The 22,271-nt window shown below is 48.0% G+C and overlaps 1 protein-coding gene across 24 annotated transcripts in view; it reads left to right on the top strand.

Annotated features, from left to right (window-relative positions):
• The window catches only part of PCBP3 (poly(rC) binding protein 3), a 94,930-nt gene that overhangs the window by 37,712 nt on the left and 34,947 nt on the right, over positions 1–22,271 (top strand). For 8 of the 24 annotated variants that reach the window (XM_048500701.1, XM_048500709.1, XM_048500542.1 and 5 more), the window contains exons 2-8: positions 2,785–2,919; positions 7,110–7,133; positions 13,694–13,726; positions 15,981–16,097; positions 17,570–17,701; positions 19,942–20,091; positions 21,808–21,951. In XM_048500701.1, the coding sequence (XP_048356658.1) occupies positions 2,851–2,919; positions 7,110–7,133; positions 13,694–13,726; positions 15,981–16,097; positions 17,570–17,701; positions 19,942–20,091; positions 21,808–21,951 (669 nt within the window). In that variant the 5' untranslated portion in view covers positions 2,785–2,850. Of the gene's footprint in view, positions 1–2,784; positions 2,920–7,109; positions 7,134–13,693; positions 13,727–15,980; positions 16,098–17,569; positions 17,702–19,941; positions 20,092–21,807; positions 21,966–22,271 lie in introns of all 24 variants that reach the window. The other 16 variants (XM_048500605.1, XM_048500612.1, XM_048500646.1 and 13 more) reach the window with 6 other exon arrangements.

Consider the following 22,271-nt stretch of genomic DNA (forward strand, 5'->3'; position numbering starts at 1 on the left):
TTTATTGACACTGGCACTTTACATAAATGTATTGCCCTTTATGATTCTCATGAATATATTAGAATAGGGTCAGTATTAGCATAATTGTGTTATTATTTATATGAAGAATAATCGAAATAATAACTCTGTACAAACGGACGTTTGAATATTTATTACAATTGGTATAGACATATAAGTCCAAGTTAGTGTGCCAACTCGGTTATCCATTCCGGGTAAAAAAATTGGCCATAGCTGAACCGTTTTATTGACAAAGGATGAGAAGAAGCGTGAGGCGCAGCATGGGGGTCTGATCTGTACACTGGTCTGCCTGAGTGCTGCCCCCCAATGAAGCAATCCTCCAACCCCCCTGTTGGAGGAAACCATTAACCTTGCGCAGCAAACCATGAAACTCACCTGGGCAGAAGGCCCCATGCTGAAGAACCGTTTTATTGCTCAGCGGCCCAAGCCTCAGTAGACCCTGTCTGGGTATCCTGACCCATGGCTTGCTCTGCCCCAAGCCTCTTAATGAGGTACCACAAGAGAGGGTAGTTCCCCAGCTCCCCTCACCATTCGATCAGTTCCCAGGCGCAACCCGCTGACCTGGCTATGACAGCGAACACATGCATTAACATTGACTAACAGGGGAGAGGTGCATGGGAAACTTGTTGCTGCCACACTTGGAAAGGAGGGACCCAGGGCTGGGCAATGCCTTATAGAGGCCCCTCTTGATGTCGTTGTGACGCTGTGCTGCGTCACAACGTCTTGCCCCTTCTGGGCGTGGCCGGCGGCAGCCTTCTTCCCTTCCCTTCTTCCCAGCAGTGGCGTAGTGGCTAAGAGCAGTGACTAAGAGCAGGTGCACTCTGATCTGGAGGAACCGGGTTTGATTCCCAGCTCTGCCGCTTGAGCTGTGGAGGCTTATCTGGGGAATTCAGATTAGCCTGTGCACTCCCACACATGCCAGCTGGGTGACCTTGGGCTAGTCACAGTTGCTTCTCGAGACTCCTCCTCTCAGCTCCCACCACCACCTCACCAGGGTGTTTGTTGTGAGGGGAAGAGGCAAAGGAGATTAGCCAAAGCTCCCCTTTTGGAGTCTCCTACAGGAGAGAAAGGGAGGATATAAATCCAAACTCCTCCTCCTCCTCCTCCTCCTCCTCCCCTCCTCCTCCTCCTCCTCCTCCTCCTCCTCCTCCTTCTTCCTCTTCCTCTTCCTCTTCCTCTTCCTCTTCCTCTTCCTCTTCCTCTTCCTCTTCCTCTTCCTCTTCCTCCTCCTCCTCCTCCTCCTCCTCCTCCTCCTCCTCCTCCCCTCCTCCTCTTCTTCTTCTTCTTCTTCTTCTTCTTCTTCTTCTTCTTCTTCTTCTTCTTCTTCTTCTTCTTCTTCTTCTTCTTCTTCTTCTTCTTCTTCTTCTTTTTCTTCTTCTTCTTCTTCTAAGGGCCCGGTGTGGTGGGGCCTCTTCACTGTGCCCTTTTCCAGGCAGCAATGGCAGCCACGCTAAATTGCGGCCGCTCTTTCTCTCCAGTCTCTCATAGGTGGATTCCAGACAGCCAATGTATAATGGGTTGCAATTGTCATAAAGGAACTACTTTTTTTCTGTTCAAATGTAGGCAGTGATTGGAGCCCATAAAACAAACCAGGTTGCTTTTGGTGCCTTCGCACAGAGATGCTTCTCTCTTTTTTTATGTCCCAGAACACATGCCTAGCTGAGCAGGCATACAGAAATGAACCCCTGCAGCCATGCCGATCGTCTCATAAGATGATCGGCTGCACCTGCATAGCTGTGCATGTGCAACACACAAAAGGAAAAAAAAAAGGACCGCCCTGCAAAGGCTAGGTAGTAATGAACGTGCTCCCGTAGATTGGTCATATTCGCTGCTACGGGGAGAGAACATGATTGGGGGACTTTGTACCCTGCCGAATGCTCAGAGAATCTGCCCACAACCTGCTGGGTGACCTGGCAGGCAGGTGGATTCTCCCTGATAGTGGATGGTGCGGAACTTCTAGTGAACAGGTAGAAGGGAGGGGAATAAAGTGTCTCCTGCCCGGCCATTCATGCGGGAGAGCGGCTTCAATCCGAATTTTGCAGAAGAATCACTGGTTTAGTGATTTTGTAAAATCCCAGGTTGAGGGAAATAAAACGGGACAGACTCATTTTGGAAACAGGACATGTGTGAAGTGTCCCCCCCACACACACACAAAATTAATAGTTTTATTGCACCCTACACCCAAATCCAAATCCAAATCCAAAACCTTTATTAGGCATAAAACCAGTGTGTGTCATGAATTCCAAATACAATAAAAAGATCATTATTGCACAACTTGCAGTACACAGAGTAAAAAAATGTAGCAACAGCTTCAGAGATTTCAGCATTAGAGTTATTTAGAAGCTTAGCCATTTTTAACTTATCAGAAAGGCGCATAAATCCTGTTGGTAATACAGTTCTCAAATCAGTTCTGATGTTGTTGTATTTTGAACAGTGAAGCAGAATATGAGAAAGTGAATCAGCACCCTACACCCATTATGGTCGAATCCCCACTACCGTCTTAGCCAGGTTTCAGAACACAAACTAACCAGGTTTGAGGTCGTTTGTGTTTTGAAACCTGGCTAAGACGGTAGTGGGGATTCGACCTATATTTGCCCTGTGTGGAACCCACCATAGTTTCAATGCCCCAGAATGGAAGTATGGGCAAGAAGGGTTTCTCATATGTCATTAAAAAAATGGTGTCAAGTGTCAAACTGATAACATTTTCATCATTTTTCAGCAAGTAAACAAAAGCACTGCTCAGTCTTTCTCTGTCTCTCTTTCCAGGTGAGAGAAACATTGTCTTCCCTTGGATCTCCCAAGACTCTGATTGTCACCATACCTCAGTAGAAGATGGAATCCAAAGTCTCTGAGGGTGGTCTAAATGTGACCCTCACAATTCGACTGCTGATGCACGGCAAGGTGAGTGGAGGAGCCAGCGTTTCCGGGCAATGATCTCTCACTCAAATTGGGGGCGGTGCAAAACAAGCTGGTGTGTGCCTAACATACCTGTTACGTTTTGTTCCATGAGAAGTGCATGACCCACAACATGCCCAAGCTTGAATTTCCACTTTGTCAGGAAGGATGTTGTGTGCCGTGATTCAGAGCCATTTCTACACACAGCTTTTGGGGTAGCGGCTGGCTGGCTTAGCAGGAGAAATCCCATACTCAAACCTGATTTGGTGGCAGCATCAAAGCAGAGAGCCAGCATGGTGTAGTGGTTAAGAGCTGGTGGACTCTAGTCTGGAGAACTGGGTTTGATTCCCCACTCCTCTGCCTGAGTGGCCGAGACTTGTCTGGTGAACCAGATGTGTTGCCACACTCCTACATTCCTGCTAGGTGACCTTGGGCTAGTCACAGTTCTCTCAGTTCTCACAGTTCTCTCTCAGCCCCACCTACCTCACAAGGTGTCTGTTGTGGGGAGAGGAAGGGAAAGGAGCTTGTAAGCCACCTTGAGTCTCCTTACAGAAGAGAAAGGCGGGGTATAAATGCAAACTCCTCCTCCTTTTCTTTTTCTTATCCTCCTCCTCCTTCTTTGACATGGAAGACGACTCAGTCCCTGAGATAAACAAAGACAGAAAGGCAGCAAAGTTAGATACAGGGTTCAAAGGGACCAGGCAGTTTATTAAAAGTTTTATACCCTCAGAGAAAGAAACAGGTTATAGCTCTCTAACAAATGCCCTTGACCTTCTGGTACATGCATTTGGAACCTTAATTCCCATCAAATTCGTTTCAGGGCTCCATACTGCAACGGCTTTGCCATCCGAGGGTGGAATTCATTCAGGATGAAGTCCCTGCCCAATAATCACACTACACTTTTTGGCTGGTGTAAATCAATTGGCCATAGCCATTCTTTATTAATCAAGCAGAAGCGTGAGGCACAGCATGGGTATTCATCTGATCGTATAAACATCACAGCGAAGCTCCCGTGGGCGGATGCCTCATACTGGAGCTCCACTCCGCTGTGGGGCTCTGCCAGGCGGTTGTTCCTGGCAAGAGGTGCTCCCCAGATGCCCTGTTTGGCAGGGCGGTTGCCCCTTGCCGCTATCAGCCATTCCCGAGGGGAAGGGGTAGCTCGCTAGCTCCCTTCCCCTGACCCTTCCAGATCAATACCCATGCTCCAAACCGCCGATGGCTATGACAAGTTAGCATGCATTAACAAAGCCAAGCAAAGTTACGGAGAGGTAACTTCGGCCCGTGGTGATTCACGGCCGTCTTTTCTGCAGCACATTTCAAAACATTGTCTTTTGAAAGTCCTTGTCACATGGGAGCCTCTCTCTGCTTCCAACAGAGCTTGGAGCAGATGGTATCTTTCAGAAAGCTGTCCTACTGAGGGGGCCGGTGTTCCTCAGAGTTGCCTGTGGCACTCGGGATTTCCTGCACTTTGCAAAGTCATCTTGTTCACCCAGCAATGCCCGGGAGTTGTTTGGCCTTTGCCTGCCACCTGTTCAGTAGCTCGTCAGGCTCCTGTTTAATGAGACCTTTGGCTTTCCTTTCTGTCGTTGACTGATCCTAAATATTATTATTACTATGGCAAAATGATATTAATCCTAGCCCACATCCCACGGTTTATAAGCAAAGCAGTCATTCACCATAAGCATTGTTCTGTTCCCCAAGTAAAATGATCTAAAGGTGCCCTGTTCTTGGCTGGAACAGAGCGGGAGACCGAGACACACAAGCAGGGTGTAACAGTTCAAAAACAAAGTTTACTGCTTAGAAGAATTGAGCCCCTAACTCCTCCCAGGGTCTAACTAAGGCACTTGCTTGACTGGTGAACAAACTTAAAGCTGTAGACTTTTATTCTTTCTTGTCTCCTTTCAAGAAAGTCCTCTTGTCTTGCTTCCTCCTGGTTCTTTCACTCTTTTATCTGGATTCTAATTCCTGTTGACACCTCAACTTTATGTTCTCTAGACTCCATACACTTTAGTCTAAGCACCATAAACATAACAGATATTGCAGCCTTCCAACTCCCTAGGCACCTTAAACTGACTGAACTAAAAAGGGCATTGCTGGATAATTAAAGGAAGACTGCCTCTAGGGAAATTTCTTAAAGGGACAGGGCCTTACTGAAATTCCCTCTCTTAGGGCGATTCCGCACACGAGTAAAATAGGTTCAACCCAGTTCCCTGAGAAGGGTACTGACCTAGGTCGAAGCCATTGTTGTTCCCCACTGCAACCAGCTTGATCCCAGCTCGGAGGGCGGAATCATCCTGTGCCTCTTCACTGCTCCATTCTGATTGGCTACTGTTCTACGGCCATGTTCCGTCTATCCCCACACACATTATTAAAAAAAACTGCCACAGGAATGGAGGGATGAAGGTGGCGTTTTTTGATTGGCCAGCTGTATGCATGCCCGAAACACTCAGCTGTGATTGGCTGAATGGGGGACTCCTGGCACCAGAGATTCCGCACTTTACTGGAATCGAGCTGAGTTCGAGCATGGTTCCCTGAAAAAGTAGTAGTTCCCAACTGGAGTTGGAAATTTGACCATTACACGGGGTGAAACTGGTACAAAACCACATTGATCCCAGTGGTTGTGCGGAGCACTTAGGGCGAACGCAGTTTGTGATCCTTATGGGAAGAGTGAAATCTACTTTGTTAAGTTCTAGGGTTTAGACTAGGGCCGTGGTGGTGAACCTTTGGCACTCCAGAGGTGCCATGCTGGCGGGGTCTGATGGGAATTGTAGTCCATAACTTCTGGAGTGCCAAAGGTTCGCCACCACTGGACTAGGGTGACTGGGAGATAAGACTACCAGCTCCAGATTGGGTAATTCCTGTAGGTTTGGGGGCGGAATTTAGGGAGGGTGGCATTTAGGGATGGGGAGGACCTCCGCAGGGTATAATGCCATACAGTACAACTTTGAAAGTATCAATTTTGTCCAGGGCAATGGATCTCTGTTTGTCTGGAGATCAACCAGAATTCTGGGAGATTCTCCAACCACCCCCTGGAAGTTGGCAACTCTACTGGGAGACGGTTGGTCCTGAACAATAGGTTTCCACAGGGAGTTTACTGGAGTAGCTGAAAACAAGAGTTCTCATTTTCCTCCTCCTCGGCGAGGGGTGACTTGGTAAAATTGTTACTTAAAATATTCATGCCCTTCCTTTCTGTACAGACTCAGTGCCTAGTGGTAGTAGAAGTCCTCCCGCTACATAACTTCTTAGTTTGATTATAAAACATGGTGTTGTAGATGCTCTGTGGGAGAACTGTAACTAGATGTGCCCTTTTTCTTTGGAAAGAGAAATGGTGGTTGTGGATTTCTCCGTATATATTGGAGTTGCCAACTTCCAAGTGTGGCCTGGAGTTCTCTTGGATTTACTACTGATCTCCAGGCTACAGTTTTCAGATCTCTTGGAGGAAATGGCTACTTTGGTGCATGGACTCTATGGCCGTAGACAGTGGTGGGATCCAAAAATGTTAGTAACAGGTTCCCATGGTGGTGGGATTCAAACTGTGGTGTAGCGCCAACGGGGCTGGGCAGGGCACGACGGGGGCGTGGCCAGGCATTCCAGGGGCGGGGCATTCCTGGGCGGGGCTGTGGCAAGAACGCAGCCGCTGCGCCGGTCCTTGGGTGGGAAACGAATGCACGCAGGCGCAGGCTGCCACGCACGCCGGTGCACCTCCTGCTAGACTGCTTCAAGTTCTGTGCGCTACTGCTGAGAGGAGGGGCGTAACACATACACAAATAATTAGTAACCTACTCTCGGGAACCTGTGAGAACCTGCTGGATCCCACCTCTGGCCGTAGACCCAGATGAGGCCCTGCTCCTTCCCAAACCTTGCTCTTCCCCAGGCTCCACCCCCAAATCTCCAGGAATTTCTCAACCCAAAGTTGGCAACCCAAGCATCTACAGAGAGCAAAACCTGAGCGTCCGCAAGAGGTTCTCACCCCAGAAATCCCCCTGGTGGACCCAGCCCCTGGAGAATGCCCCAAAAGAGCTTGTTGGAGTCCCTTTTCTGGTTTAATTATAAAAAAAACATTGCATTTTCCCTCACGGCTAAATGAAATGACTCATTTGTTGAACCAAGCATATCCTGAGCAATGCAAGCAATATCTTTTGCTATGAAGTATTCTTTAATTTGCTCATTTCACGCCCATTTTTCTTTTAAAACAGGAAGTCGGAAGCATCATCGGCAAGGTAATTTCTTAAATTGTACTTTTAAATCTTTCAATATTGTGATTACCAAGTGCATCATCTTCATCCTACTCTCTGAGAACAGCAGCATATGTAGGAGGTGATCCCCACTGAGATCTCATTCATCTCTCCCACTCCTCCAAAGATGGCTGTTGAGTGGTTGCACAACAGAGCAGACTGAATGTGGTAGACTCATATGCGGGGATGCTAACCCCTGTTGTTTCCGGCTGGCTTCAAAAAGTGGGAAGAAAATGGTAGGAACTTTAGGGGGACTTTGAAAGTGGTAGACTATAGCATCTGGACATGGGCCCTTTCCACACATGTGCAGAAACACACCTCCACTGGCATGAAATATACCGGTGGAGGCTCAGGGACCGCCTCTGCGACGCAAAGCGTGCGCTGCAGTAGCCCCTGATCGTCCTCCTTGTTAAGCCAGAGAGGCGGCTCCCACGCAGCGGAGCCGGGCCTCTCGAGAATGAAGCCCCCCTCCACTCACCTTCTTGTGCAGCGTCCGTTTGGAGGACTGCAGAGACCCACCCACCCTGCCCTGTGACCTCCAGAGGTCGCAGGGCAGCGTGGGCGGGTCTCTGCAGCCCTCCAGAGGGATGCTGCACAAGAAGGTGAGTGGAGCCAATGGGGAAAGCAGAGGCTTCCCGATGGTGCGATTCGGGAAGACGGTGCGATTCAGGAAGACGCTGTTTATCAATAACCTCCCTCATTGAGCGAGGTTTTCAGGGGTGGCTTCATGCCGCCCGGGGAAAGCCAGGACGGCGCTGCTGCACAGCAACAACGCGTTCTGTGCGAGCGCTCTCCCAGGGACAGCATTTTTGCCATCCCTGGAATGCTTTATTTGGCCCTTGTGGAAAGGGCCATGGCCTTACCTGGTCTTACCTCAAACACCAATCCCACATCCTAGAGTGGTACTCCCAACACCCATGTGCTTGTCCCTACTCACCAAATGCTCTAGGAATTTCAGTCATAGACTTCCCAGTTGCTCTCTCTTTAGGTTATCTCACTGAGGCCCCTTCTGCATGGGCCAATAAATGCAGGTTAAGGATGGTGAAAAACCCATTTTGTGGGGGAACTTCACATGGATCCCATCCCTAAAGCGAGTCTGCCCTGTATTTCCCCCAAACTGGGCTTTTTGAGAATCGCACTATCTACGAGTCTTTTGAAAAATCCCAGGTTGCAGCTGCTTGCGAGCAAATGGCTGGGGTGGAGGCACTTTATTCAGCTGCGTTTTCCTTTTTTAAAAAAATCCCAGCATACATCTGCGTAGCCACGCAAGTGCAGATGGTCGTATCGTGGTATCATGAGACATCAGTGTGGCTGTGGGGGTTCATTTGTGCATGCCTGTGTAGCTACGCATCAGTGGAGGTAAATAAAAAAATAGACATGCCTCCATGCAAAGGCTCGACAGCAGTTGTGGGATTCAAATAATTTAACAACTGGGTCCGGTGGTGAGATTCAAATAATTTAACCATTTTAACAACCGATTCTGCCGAAGTGGTGCGAACCTGCTGAATCCCACCACTGCTCGACAGCAACCCGCATTGTTTCCGTGGCCTCTAATCATTGCCTGCACGGATGCATGTGAATTCGAAAACAGGAAAGCAGGTTACTTTATCCCAACTGCAACCTGTAAGGCTGAGCACACTCAAACAAAGCAGCTTAAAAAAGAAGAACTTTATTGATTTATGTCGCCCTAAGTGCAGGTGCTGGAACTGAGGATTCTTGTCTTCCGTTCCAGTATTTAAACTATTTACAAAAACAGACAGCAACCAATGAACTCTTCCCCTCCTCCCAGCTCCTGGTCTCCCATTGGCTCCGAAGCTCTGGTGGAATGTAGCTTCTCAGTTTGTTTTCCCACACTTTTTTGTGAAAAGGCAGGAACCAGTGCATGTTGGGAGTAGGGTTGGCGGTTCGGCCCCTCCCGAACGGCAAATCAGGCCGAGATCAGTCAGTTCGGAGGGGGTCGGAGGGCCGAGGAGCCGAGCCTGCCCCCTCCTCACTAAACGCAATCCGAAGTTGGCCCTTCCCCCGAGCCAGCGGCTTCTCCGAGCCAGCCTGGGGAAAATAAAATTTAACTCCTTCTGGCCCAGCTCCGCCTCCTGGCAAGCTTGGGACGAGCGGAGCTTCCAAGTAAGCTTGGGACTGCAGCAGCTTCCCAAGTAAAAAAACAAAAATAAACCCTACTCCGCCCGCCAAGCTGCCGGCTCCCCCACCCCACTCCGCCAAGTCCTACATGGGGCACCTACCCCCACCCAGCCTCATTTCCCACCCAACCAACGCTTGCAGAGACATCTAAAACCCCAAGACCCCCGGAACTCCCATGCCGCTCCCTGGCAGAGTAGGCGGTGGGACGAGTGGGGCTTCAAACTACAAAAATAAAACTCCACAGAATAAGGTCCTCACAAAGTTTCCCACCCAAAGAGACCCCACTCTTCTTACCCACAGTGTCACTGGGCCTTTCCCCACTTACCGTGAAGCCCCATGCACTACTTCTGAGGAGAGTAGCGCGGGGTTCCTTCTCTCCTCTCACGGCAGGGCGTGGCCACAGCGCAGCCGCCGCGCTGCTGTCAGCTGGGCCTCTCCTTACTTACCGTGAAGCCCCGCGCTATTTCGCCAGGAGAGTAGCGCGGGGTTCCTCCCTCCCTCCCTGACGGCAGGGGCGGCCACAATGCAGCCGCCCTGCCGCTGCCGGGCTGGGCCTTTCCCCACTTACCGTAAGCCCCGCTGGGCTACTTGAGGAGAGTAGCGCGGGGTTCCTCCTCCCTCCTCACGGCAGGGGCGGCCACAGCGCGGTCACTTTGCTGCCGCGGGCACTTTCCCCATCTTACCGTAAGCCCCGGGCTACTTGAGGAGAGTAGCGGCGGGGTTTATCTCTACGGCAGGCACGAAGCGCAGCCATTACATGCAATGGGCCTCTTCCTCCTCCATTTAAACTGGCGCTGCTGCAGGAAATGCGTAGCGGGAGTTCCATCTCCTCAGGCGTACAGCCGCTTCCCTTACTGGCTGTCACGCTGGAGCCTTTCCCCACTTTTACCGTGAAGCCCCAGCTACTTGAGGAGAGTAGCGCGGGGTTCCTTATCTCCTCCCCACGGCGCAGGTGGGCTGCAAGCCACAGCGCCAGCCGGCCTCTGTCAGCTGTCACTGGGCTTCTCCTTTCCCCCACTTCTACTGCAACCCTCGTTGAGGAGAGTAGCTGGGTTCCTCCCCCCCTCCCTCCTCGACGCAGGGCGGCTACAGCTTAGCCGGGCTTCCCACCGGGCTGTCAGCTGGGCCTTTCCCACTTACCGTGAACCCCGTGCTACTTGGAGGTGAGTAGCGCGGGGTTCCTCCTCCCTCCTCACGGGCAGGGGCGTGCCACAGCTAGGGCCGCCTCGGCCACTGCCGGGCTGGGCCTTTCCCCACTTACCGTAAGCTCCGGGCCACTTGAGGAGAGTAGCACGGGGTTCCTCCTCCATCCTCACGGCAGGGGCGGCCAGCACAGCAGCTCTGCAGCTGCCGCTGGGCTCCTTTCCCCCACTTACCGTAAGCTCCCACGGCTTACTTGAGGGGAGGTAGTGCGGGGTTCCTCCTCCCTCCCTGACACGAGCAGGGAGGGCGGCTACAGGCGAAGATCGCCTCCCACCAGCTGTCAGCTAATAGAGCCAGGTGCCCCTCGAAGCTGTTGCTTGGCATCCCAGGCGCTCTTCTGAACGAGCAGCGCCTTTTGGACGCACTTCAAGCACAGGCGCTGTGGGTCGTGGGCTGGACGCCTTGACGCGCGCCTGGGATGTCAGCAAGGCTGGCTGAGGAGCAGCAGCGTGGCATGCAGAGAGGGGATGGAAGGGAGTGGGGAAAGCCGCACTGTCCACAGTGGCTTCTCCACTCCAGTGGAAGGCAGGACAGCACAGTAAGCAGCTGGAAGAAAAAAGTGCTGGGGAGAAAAAGAAACAAAGCAGAGAATCCACATCCCCAATGTTAGAAATGTGGCAAAACAGCATGCCTTTAACTGAAAAAATCAACTACTTTAACTGAACAACTAACTAAAACTTTAATAGAGATTTGTATGTGTGAATTCCTAATCTGCCTGCAGGAGTTTCTTACCACAATGCACTAAAAACATGGTTAAAAGCATGGATCCTCAAGGATCCGCATGGTTTTTTCTCTTGGTCACCTCAAATCCCACTCACCACAACATGGCACGAAGTCCTTAGGACACATGTCTGAACAAAACAGTAAGCACATCCCATGCTTCGCTACGGGCCCAACAGTGCCCCAAAAACATGGTTAAAAAAGCATGGATCCTCAAGGATCCACATGGTTTTTTCACTTGATCACCCAAAATCTACCACCCAGCATCATGGCACAAGTCCTTGTGGGAGACACATGTCTGCACAAAGCAGTCACACATCCCACGCTTCATGGCCCAACAGTGCCCCAAAAGCATGGTTAAAAAGCATGGATCCTCAAGGATCCGCATGGTTTTTTTCACTTGGTCACCCAAAATCCACCCACCACATCATGGCACAAAGTCCTTAGACACATGTCTGCACAAAGCAGTCACACATCCCACGCTTCATGGCCCAACAGTTGCCCCAAAACATGATCAAAAGAATGGATCCCTCACCGATCCTAATGAGATTTTTTTCTCTTAGTCAAATTCCCAAAATCCACACACAAAACATCAAGCACAGTAGCACAAAAATCTGTTTAAAAAAGCAAAGGTTCCTCAAAGGATCCTTTGGCCCCTCGGGAACCAAACTGGGTAATTCAAACCTAGGGGTTATGGATCATTGAAAGTCCTCCAGATGATACCCTCTGAAATTTTGAGGTGTCTCTGAAAGCTTTAAAAAAATGTATTGTCGAAGGCTTTAAAAAAAAAAAATGGTTTTGGCGTTTTCATCCCCCTCCTCGACATTGGGGTGATAATGGACCACCTGTTTGTGGGTCCATAACTTGGGCCCCCCTGAACCAAACTGCACCAAAGCATGGGGTGTATGAGTCAGGAATAAGCGTCTGGGAGACACCCTGAAGAAGTTTGGTGATGATACCTTTACAAAATGTCGCCCCTCTGCAGGCGTCCCAGGAATTCCCCATTGAAAGCAATTGAAAGGAGATTCAATGCAAAACCACCAGAATCTTAGGCAAAAATCCTACCAGGGTGCCTGTAGGAGTGCGCACCTTTAAAGGTATCCTTTATGAAAATTAAGGGTATCTTCGGAATACTGTTCTGATCATGCACCCCAAGTTTATTACAGTTCGGTTCAGAAGACCATATTATGGATCCTCAAAGATATCTTCTATATTCCATTGGCTTCCGTTGACAACAATGGAATATGTAGATATCTTTGAGATCCCATAACTTAGGCCCCCCTGACCCAAACTGCACCAAACTTGGAGTGCATAATCAGAACAGTATTCTGAAGATACCCTGGGAATTTTCATGCCAATATCTTCAAAAATGCGCCCCCTGCAGGCCAAAACAGGGAAAAACAGCAAAAAAATAAAAACGAACCCGAGAATCTCGGAAATTCGGGTGTATCCGAGCCTGGCAGGCTCAGATATGGGGGGATCCGACCCCATACATCCGAACTGGACCCGAATCCGAACCGGGGCCGAATTTTTTTCCCATTTACCAACCCTAGTTGGGAGTTGCAGTCCTGACAGCAACCTGTTATACATTTGCTGTGCCTCTGTGGTGATCATCGCTAGGGTTGCCAGCAGGAATCTGGTGGGGTTATGAGTTAGGGTTATGAACAGGAGCCCTTTAAAAGACAAGGTCCCCAAGTATACAGACTGTCCAGGCAGCATATTAGTTTAGCGGTCAGAATGCCCAGGTAAATGGTCAGAATTTACATCATACTGCTCGAAGACACACTGGAAACTCTGTGGTAAAGTGGTCTCAATCCTTTTTTAGGTGTTTCTTCCTTTTCTCATTGTATTCCCACAGCAATCCTGTGGGAACGTGCCTGGCCCAAAGTCATACAGTGATCTCTGTAGGAATTTGAAGCTAGGTCTCCTTAGTTCTAATCTGGCATTCTGACCGCTAAACTAATATGCTGCCTGGACAGTCTGTATACTTGGGGACTTTGTCTTTTAAAGGGCTCCTGTTCATGCCATCAGAAGCTACATATGTATTGCCATGTGTACATAGATGCTAAATTCATAGGGGTTGGCAAAGAACAGACACACTCCCTCCTAATCCTTGAACATCCCCTTCGGGGATGAGGCGGCCTATAAATTTAATAAAATAATAAATAAATAAAAATATGAACACTAAAAGTGCAATCCTAAACAGAGTTACTCCATCTTAAACCTATTCATTTCAGTTGAGGTCAGTTTTCTTTAGAGGAATTATATTGCCACATTTCCATCATACAGGGGGTCAAAGATGTATGCCTGCGAAGATTAGATGTCTAAAAGGTATAACTCTCTTTTACCTGGACATTGGACAAGACAGACTCATGCTAAGGTTCTTGTCTTTACTAAAAGAGTGATGAAACTTGTATTCAGTTTGGTTTGAAAATGTCAACGGTATCGTCTTTTGATGGTTGGTTGTTTTTGTCTGATTTCAGAAGGGAGAAACGGTGAAAAAGATGCGTGAAGAGGTAAGCACTGATATAAATATAAATAAAATAATAAAATGGAGGCTGTCTTTCCAAGAGTTGAAAAGTGGGATTTATCCCTGAATACCTTCCTTATATTACTAAATCCAGCAATCCAGCTATAGTGCAATAAAGTATTTCTGCATAATAGATGGAGTGGGTGGGATATCCACAGGGCTGCTGAATATATATATATTATATACATTTCTCCCCAGCTTGGACTTAAAGCAACTAAGAATATTGCTCTCCCCTCCTCTGTTATCTCACAACAACTCTGTGAGGTAGTCCAGGCTGATAGGTGGTGCTGGGCCCCAACGTCATCCCATGAGCTTCCATGAATTCCAACCCATGTCTTCCAGGACATTATTCCTAAACTGCATGGCATGGGGTTGGACTTGATGGCTCTTGTGGTCTCTTCCAACTCTATGATTCTATGATTGTACTTTTCACTATCCCATGCCTGTGGGGCTGTAATTGACTACTCCAGTCCTGCTTTACTGTTCGAGGTATAATTATATTAGAACCGATCTGGGAGCTTTACTACCTCTAGAATTTATGTTTCACTCAGACAAACAAAAAATGTCTAAGCTATTGAACAGCCCTAATGTAGAAATTTCTGAAGCAGTTGCTACATTTTTAATTCATGTTCTACATGATATGTAACAATGATCCTGTTTTTGTATTTGGAATGTATGGTACTTCTGGTTTATGCCTAATAAAGGTTTTTGGATTGGATTGGATTGGACTACTCTAGTACAGGCTTTACATCATCAAAGAGCATGCATCAAGGATGAAATTTTACAATGAAATAGTTCCTGAAATGAAGCGGCAAATAGGGTTGGCGATTCAGCTCAGCCAAATCAACGATTTGGTCCAAATCGCCTCTGATTCGGACAGATCCAGACCGAACCAGGTCCGAATCAATGGTGTCCGTATCGGAGCCATCTGAATCGATGGTGTCCGATTCGGCACCATTACCAAATCGGGCCTCGGACAGCCCAACTTGTTTTAAAAGAAAAAGAAAAAACCCTCCAAAAAGCCCTTCCCTCCCGAGTCCCCAACGGAAACCTTCCGTCCCTCTGCCCCAGCTACACCTGCTGAGCCAAACATTCTGTGCAGAAGAGTCAATCCGCCTGTAGAGCAGATCACCTCTAGCACTCAGAAATGTTCTATAGCTGCACAGCAGAAATGCCATCTTCAGTGTGGGCATGTGGATCCATTGCAATGATTTTTGTTATACCCAGGTCAGACTAGATCTGCCCCAGTGGCGTAATGCCCAGGGGGCAGGGGGGGGGGTGTTTCTTGCCCCGAGCACGCATTTGATTAATTGGTGTAGCAGGAAGCGTTCCGGGAATATTCCAAAGGTGAGATTAGAGGCCGCAGAAGACACCGCAGTGCTTGGTGCAGTTTCACCTTGCTACAACTCTGTCCTGCCCCACCCATAAAGTAGAAGCTTTGCTTAAGGTGGGTGGGTGCAAAGGCTGAGAAGAATCCTGTGAAGGTGTTCAGGGCTGAATTCACAGAATGTGAACATACCCCATTGCTCAAGAGTTGCTTTCACTTTAAAGGTTAGAAGAAACCACCGAGATTTTGAAGGTCTTATCTTATCCTTCTTGCAGGGCCGCTACATTCCTTAGTCAAACCAATGGCCGAAGTAGTGCAGGAGGGGGGCTATGATTGTTTTACTTGTTTTAATATAATGTCTTTGCGATTTTCTTCTTTCTCACAATACTAGAACAAGGGGACAAAAATTGAAAATGCTGGGTGGGGGAGAATTAGGACTAATAAAAGGAAACACTTCTTCACGCAACGTGTGATTGGTGTTTGGAATATGCTGCCACAGGAGGTGGTGATGGCCACTAACCTGGATAGCTTTAAAAGGAGCTTGGACAGATTTATGGAGGAGAAGTCGATCTATGGCTACCAATCTTGATCCTCCTTGATCTGAGATTGCAAATGCCTTAGCAGACCAGGTGCTCGGGAGCAGCAGCAGCAGAAGGCCATTGCTTTCACATCCTGCACGTGAGCTCCCAAACAGGCACCTGGTGGGCCACTGCGAGTAGCAGAGTGCTGGACTAGATGGACTCTGGTCTGATCCAGCTGGCTTGTTCTTATGTTCTTATGGCATGATTAAGCATGAAAAAGAATGCAAAAGAAATTAGTCCTGTGACATTTATTTTTAAATGTGGCACATAAAGCCTGAATTGTATAAATGTGGCATCTATTGATTTGACAAGATGTGGATGTTCCATTGTAGAGTGGCGCACGAATCAATATCTCAGAAGGAAATTGTCCAGAGAGGATCGTGACCATTACTGGCCCCACAGATGCCATCTTCAAAGCTTTTGCCATGATCGCTTACAAATTCGAAGAGGTAAGAAAATCAACAATTCCACTCGAAATCAATAGATTAACAAACAGCTTGTTGCTGGAAGGTTGCACACGTCCCCCTCCACCAAGCTAGTTCCCGGCTTGTTGAAACTATAACAGTATGACAAGGAGAAGGGGTGGGACATGAGAGAGAAAGTCAGCTATAGTAATTGTGTTTCAAGTAACTTTGCAGACATCTCCTTGGTGAAATCTTCTCAGAATGAAGCATTTTAGACAGCCAGTGCGATGTGGTGGCTGTCATGGAAAACTAGAGCCCTTTCTGCATGGGCCGATAAACATGGGTGTAGGATGTTAAAAAACCTGTGGTGGTGGTGGTGGTGGGGAATTTTGCACAAATCCTGCCCCCCAAAATGTTATTTTCCCCAAACTGGTTTTTTTTTTACAATCCAGTCCCCTGCTGGCATTTCTGGAGGATCTGTAGGGATTCTTTTTTTAAAAAGATATTTTGATCTATTACTCCTGTGGTAGATCATAAAAACAAAAATAGTCAGTGAACAGCTTTCTGACTCAGAAGCAGGAGTCAAGCAAAAAGGTGACTAAGCTCGGGGGAAGCAGTGGGGCACCTCCTCTCTTGTAAATGAAGAAACATGGTGAGACCCCGCCGTGCAGCACGGAGGTGCGCTGCAAACTGTAAGTGCACAAAGGGCCTTTAATTCCCCATAATTCAAACATTCATACATCCACTAATAGGAAAAGGGAAGGGAAGGGCATGATATGGGGCTCATCCAGAGGTGGGATCCAGCAGGTTCTCACCAGTTCCCGAGAGTGGGTTACTAATCATTTGTGTGTGCCGAGAGGGGGTTACTAATTGGGTCTGCTTTTCCGTTAGAAATTCCATTAGGTCCAAAAATCATAAAGTCCTGTTGTTTCCTATGGCATGGCTGGTTAGCGAAGGTAGAAAGCGGGATAATTCTTCCTGTTGGGCTGTTTTAAAAAACATGTTTTAGTAATATGGTAAAGTGCCTTGTTTAAGGGAAGTATACTTCTTTTTGATTTCACAAGAAACAAAATTAAGTATTTGAAAGTATTAAGTATTTGACAGGCAGTCAATTAGAGGAGAAGTAGTTGTTTCTGTTGGCAGTAGACGATAGGACTTGCTATAATGAGTTTAAATTATGGACAGAAAGATACCAGCTGGAAATTAGGAACTTTTTTTTTACAGTAAGAGTTTTTTACAGTAACAGAGAAATTATTAATGCCCCGCCCCCGGAATGCCCGGCCACGCCCCCGGAATGCCCTGCCCTGCCCCATTGGTGCTATGCCACTGTTTGAATCCCACCACCATGGGAACCTGTTACTAACATTTTTGGATCCCACCACTGGGCTCATCTGCCCATCTTATCAGTTTGGCAGAAGAAAGACAATTCTGTTCGCTCGCTGCCTGGTGATCTTCTTATGCCACAAAAATGATGCTGCATTTCACTAACGGAAGCCATTCTTTCTCTCTTTCCAAAGGATATAATCAACTCCATGAGCAACAGCACAGCTACAAGTAAGCCACCGGTAACACTGAGGTTGGTCGTGCCTGCTAGCCAGTGTGGGTCACTGATTGGCAAAGGAGGCTCCAAGATTAAGGAAATCAGGGAGGTAAAGTCTGCATCTTTCTTCTGGACACATTTTCTTCAAGGCCTGGCATAAAGAATTGGTTTTGCAAATTCTCTTGCTGCTAGAGACTTAGGCCCTTTCCGCACATGCAAAATAATGCGTTTTCAAACCACTTTCACAACTGTTTGCAAGTGGATTTTGCTATTCTGCACAGCTTCAAAGAGCACTGAAAGCAGTTTGAAAGTGCATTATTCTGCATGTGCAGAATGAGCCTTACATAGAGCTGCTATCCCAAAGTAAGTGGTGGGGGGAAGATGGAAGCTATCCTTCAGAAGGAAAAACCAGAACCAAATGTCTGGACACAGCCCTTTAGCTGCAATCCATACAGCAGTTGTGATAGACTTGAACCAAAATGGCAAAAGAAAGCCAGCATGGCGTAGTGGCTAAGAACAGTGGACTCTAATCTGGGGAACCAGATTAATTCCCAGCTCCTCCATATGAGCGGTGGACTCTAATCTAGTGAACCAGGTTTGTTTCCTCCACATGAAGCCTGCTGGGTGACCTTGGGCTAGTTGCAGTTCTCTCTGAACTCTCTCAGCCCCACATACCTCACAAGATGTCTGTTGTGGGCAAAGGCGTATCTCGGGAAAATGTAGCCCGGTACAAAATCTGAGTTTTCCATGCCCCCCACCCCCCCCCCCATATGGGCAGCCACCCTCCCCTCCCGCCAAACAACTTTTTTTGCACCAGGTCTTGAAGTCAGTGTATGGACCCAGGAGGAAGGAGGAGGGGTCTGGGGGGTGATTTTCCGTGCCCCCCCATGTGACTAAATGGCCACAGCATAGGGAAATCTGACCCCATGTGTCCCTCTAGGCGATACACCCCTGGTTGTGGGAAGAGAATGGGAAGGACTTTTAAGCCACTTTGAGACTTCTTACAGTTGAAAAAGGTGGAGGAATAATCCAAACTCCAAAAATGCAAATGATCCTGTTTGTTTAGCAGACTGGACCTTGATGGCCTAGGATAGCTCAACCTTGTCAGATGTTGGAAGCTAAGCAGGATCAACCCTGGTTAGTACTTGGATGGGAGACCACCAAAGAAGTCTGGTCTCCCAGAGAGGAGGCAGGCAATGGCAATAACCCTGAATGTCTCTTGCCTTGAAAACCTTATGGGGTTGGCCTAAGTTAGCAGTGACTTAACGGCACTTTTTGCCTGAGATATTTGATGAGAAATCTGCTATATCTGTGTGGCGGAGCCGAGAGTCACAGCAGCACGAGTTCTATTCATTGCCTTCACACCATGTTGAGCAGTCTATTCAAGCTTCTGGCAAGGAGAAACCAGGTGAATGATGATTTTTGTTCTCCCTGGCCAAATGGCTGAAAAGCAGGGATAATCATTGTCCAGACAGGGCAACTGGATTGCCCCCACAGGCACTCTATGGCAATACTCTCTACATGACGAGCTTTTCAGCACTGGAGTGGCATGTAGGGATGTGCAGATTCTAAGCAGAATGTCTAGGCCAGTGATTCCCAACCAAGGTTCCATGGTACCCTAGGGTGCCATGAGCAATACTACCGTCTGCCCTCCCACACCAGAATCAAATGGATTTTGAAGGGGGCGGTTGGAAGCCTCATGGGCTCCCTTTAAACAACATTGAAAAACAGCATTGTTTTATTTGCCTAAATTCAGCATGGAGCGGGGGGGGGGGGTAGATTTAAAGGGAACTCTCCCTTTAAATCCTCCCAATCCATGCCGAATTTAGGCAAACAAACAACGCGGCTGTCAATGCTGTTTTCCCTCCCCTCCCCTCCCCCTGCTTGCCACTCCCGCCACCTACAGGCCAAAACCGGGGAAAAACCTAAAAAATGCAAAAAAAATCAAACGAACCTCAAGGATACCCTGAGATATGAAGAGCGAGGTTAAGGGTACCGCGGCATCAAAAAGGTTGGGAAACACTGATCTAGGCCATGTGTGGAGGGCAGGAATGACACACTGGTACTGACTTTATCCTAATCCTTTCTCCATGGGTTGATTGTCCCCTCTTTTCCCATGACCTTCAAAGGGCTAGAGCAGTGGTGGTGAACCTTTGGCACTCCAGATGTTATGGACTTCAATTCCCATCAGCCCCTGCCAGCACGGCCAATTGGCCATGCTGGCAGGGGCTGATGGGAATTGTAGTCCATAACATCTGGAGTGCCAAAGGTTCGCTACCACGGGGTTAGAGTGTTCGGGGTCTATACTCAGCGCTTTATTTCTCTCTATTTCTTCCTGTTTTTCCCCAGTCAACAGGTGCGCAGGTTCAAGTGGCGGGGGACATGCTGCCCAACTCCACAGAGAGGGCAGTGACCATCTCAGGAACCCCTGATGCTATTATCCAGTGTGTCAAACAGATCTGTGTGGTGATGCTGGAGGTACAGTCTGTAACAATAGGGGTAAAGTATACAGAAAAACAGTACCGACTCCAAGTTTGGGCAAGCTGCATTTCTCGCCGTTCGTAACTAGATTGTTATCTGGTAGCGTCGCATGTGCTCACCTTCTGAAGCTTTCAACTACTGGTGGTTTAGCATGTCCTTGGTTGGTGGAAGTGTCATAGAAAAGATGTAAAGTAATACATCTTTTCAGTGACACTGAAAAGATGTAAAGTGATATAATCAGCCTCTGATTTAAAAAGACACATAAGATAGAGCAGCCAGAGAAGAGAACATTTTCTTATGGTGTCCAGAGGAAAGTGTAGAAAATTAAGCATTTCGGGGGGAGGGGCACTGTAAGAGAGAATGTGGGGTGTGTGAAATACTTAATGTCTTGTATGTTAAACCCAAGGCAACAGATAGGAAATATTAGAGGTGGGAAGTTATTGAATTAATTCAATAGTCTTCCTACATTTGCATTCAATAATCTTCCTACATTTGCACCAAAATTGCAACTTATTCTTTATCCCTAGAAGATAATTCAAACATTAGAATTGCCCATAGTTTCCATCTATCTTTTAGGCCCCTTCCGCACATACAGAATAATGCACTTTCAATCCACTTTCAATCCACTTTGAAGCTGGATTTTACTGTGCAGAATAGCAAAATCCACTTGCAAACAATTGTGAAAGTGGATTGAAAGTGCATTATTCTGTATGTGCGGAAGGGGCCCAGAGCTTTAAGAGAACAGATCATGAAAATATCACTGTAATGCTGAGTATAGTCTCATTTAAACCATAGGAACGCTTTTCACAAGGTCCTGGTTAATTTTATCGTATTGTTGCCATTTGGTTAGAGTCCAGCGGTGGGGAACCTTTAACACTCAAAGAGCCATTTGCACCCTTTTTCCACAAGAAAAGAAAACACTTGGAGCCGCAAATAATTTTTGACATTTAAAATAAAGATAACACTATATATATATTGGGGTTTTTTGCCTTTTACTCCGCTCATTCTGAGAAGCGCATGAATGCGCCCGCCCTGCTGCCTGCAGGGCGGGCAAGGATGAAGCCGGTGGCTCGGCCTCGCCGGCCGCCGGGAAAGCACCCGCCCTGCTCCAACGGAGCGGGCGAGAGGGGAAGCCCGTGGCACGGCCCAGCCGACCGCGGGCAGTTGATGCACCCGCCGTGCTGCCTGCAGGGCAGGCAAGGATGGGGCTGGCAGCTCGGCTCGTGGAGCCACAGTGCAAGGGCAGAAGAGCCGCATGCGGCTCTCGAGCCACAGGTTCCCTACCCCTGGGTTAGACGAACAAAATTAGGAAAGAGGTCACACTGATAGTTCTGGTTGATTTTGAGCTTGCAAGCTGATTACGACAGAAGAAGTAAATGTAGTTCACTCTGAAGGTAGTAGTTGCTTCAAGAAACAGAGGGGATGGAAATTCCACTGAGTTAACTAGCTGCCTCAGTAACAAAAGCAAGTTAATGCTAGTTTTGCTACATACCAATAAACCTTTTAATTGTAAATGTCTTAAAAACTGCAGGGCTCAAACTTACCTTACAGAGTTGTTACAAGGACAACCCAAGTGCAGATTGGGGCTTCGTAAATTTGACTCTAGCAAAAATCCACATGCAGCATGTCCGATGTGCCGTTTCTGCGTTTGGTTGCGCTCTAATTCTTTTTCTGCTCCTGTTTCAGGAACGTTGGCCTAATGTTCTCTCTCCCTCTCCTTGTCCCTTTTCCTAGTCCCCACCGAAAGGTGCCACCATCCCCTATCGCCCAAAGCCCGCCTCCACCCCTGTCATTTTTGCAGGTGGTCAGGTAAGAGCCGACCCGCTTGCGGCCTCCACTGCCAACCTCAGCCTTTTACTGCAGCACCAGCCGCTGCCCGTTAGTGCACACAGGTTTTCTCGTCTTCTCACTTGCATGGTGTCGTCCCAATTCATCTTGTGCCTAAGCAAATGGATTCAAAGCTCTTTTTCCCAGAGGGACTGAATGTTGAACGGCAGCTGCCGCCACCATTGGTTGCACTGCATAGAAACCCTTGCTCACAGCCAATCATTTCGAGACTAAATGGAACAGGCAGTATTCTAATTCAGATGCCATCAAATTAAACTAAATACTCTGTAAAAATTAAGTGTCCAGAATTGGTACTCAAAGGATGAGGTAGAAAACCCTGTTTACTTTTAAAATTAACTTTAAGTTTGGTT

The sequence above is a fragment of the Sphaerodactylus townsendi genome, linkage group LG01, assembly GCF_021028975.2.
Source record: "Sphaerodactylus townsendi isolate TG3544 linkage group LG01, MPM_Stown_v2.3, whole genome shotgun sequence".
Lineage (NCBI taxonomy): Eukaryota > Metazoa > Chordata > Lepidosauria > Squamata > Sphaerodactylidae > Sphaerodactylus > Sphaerodactylus townsendi.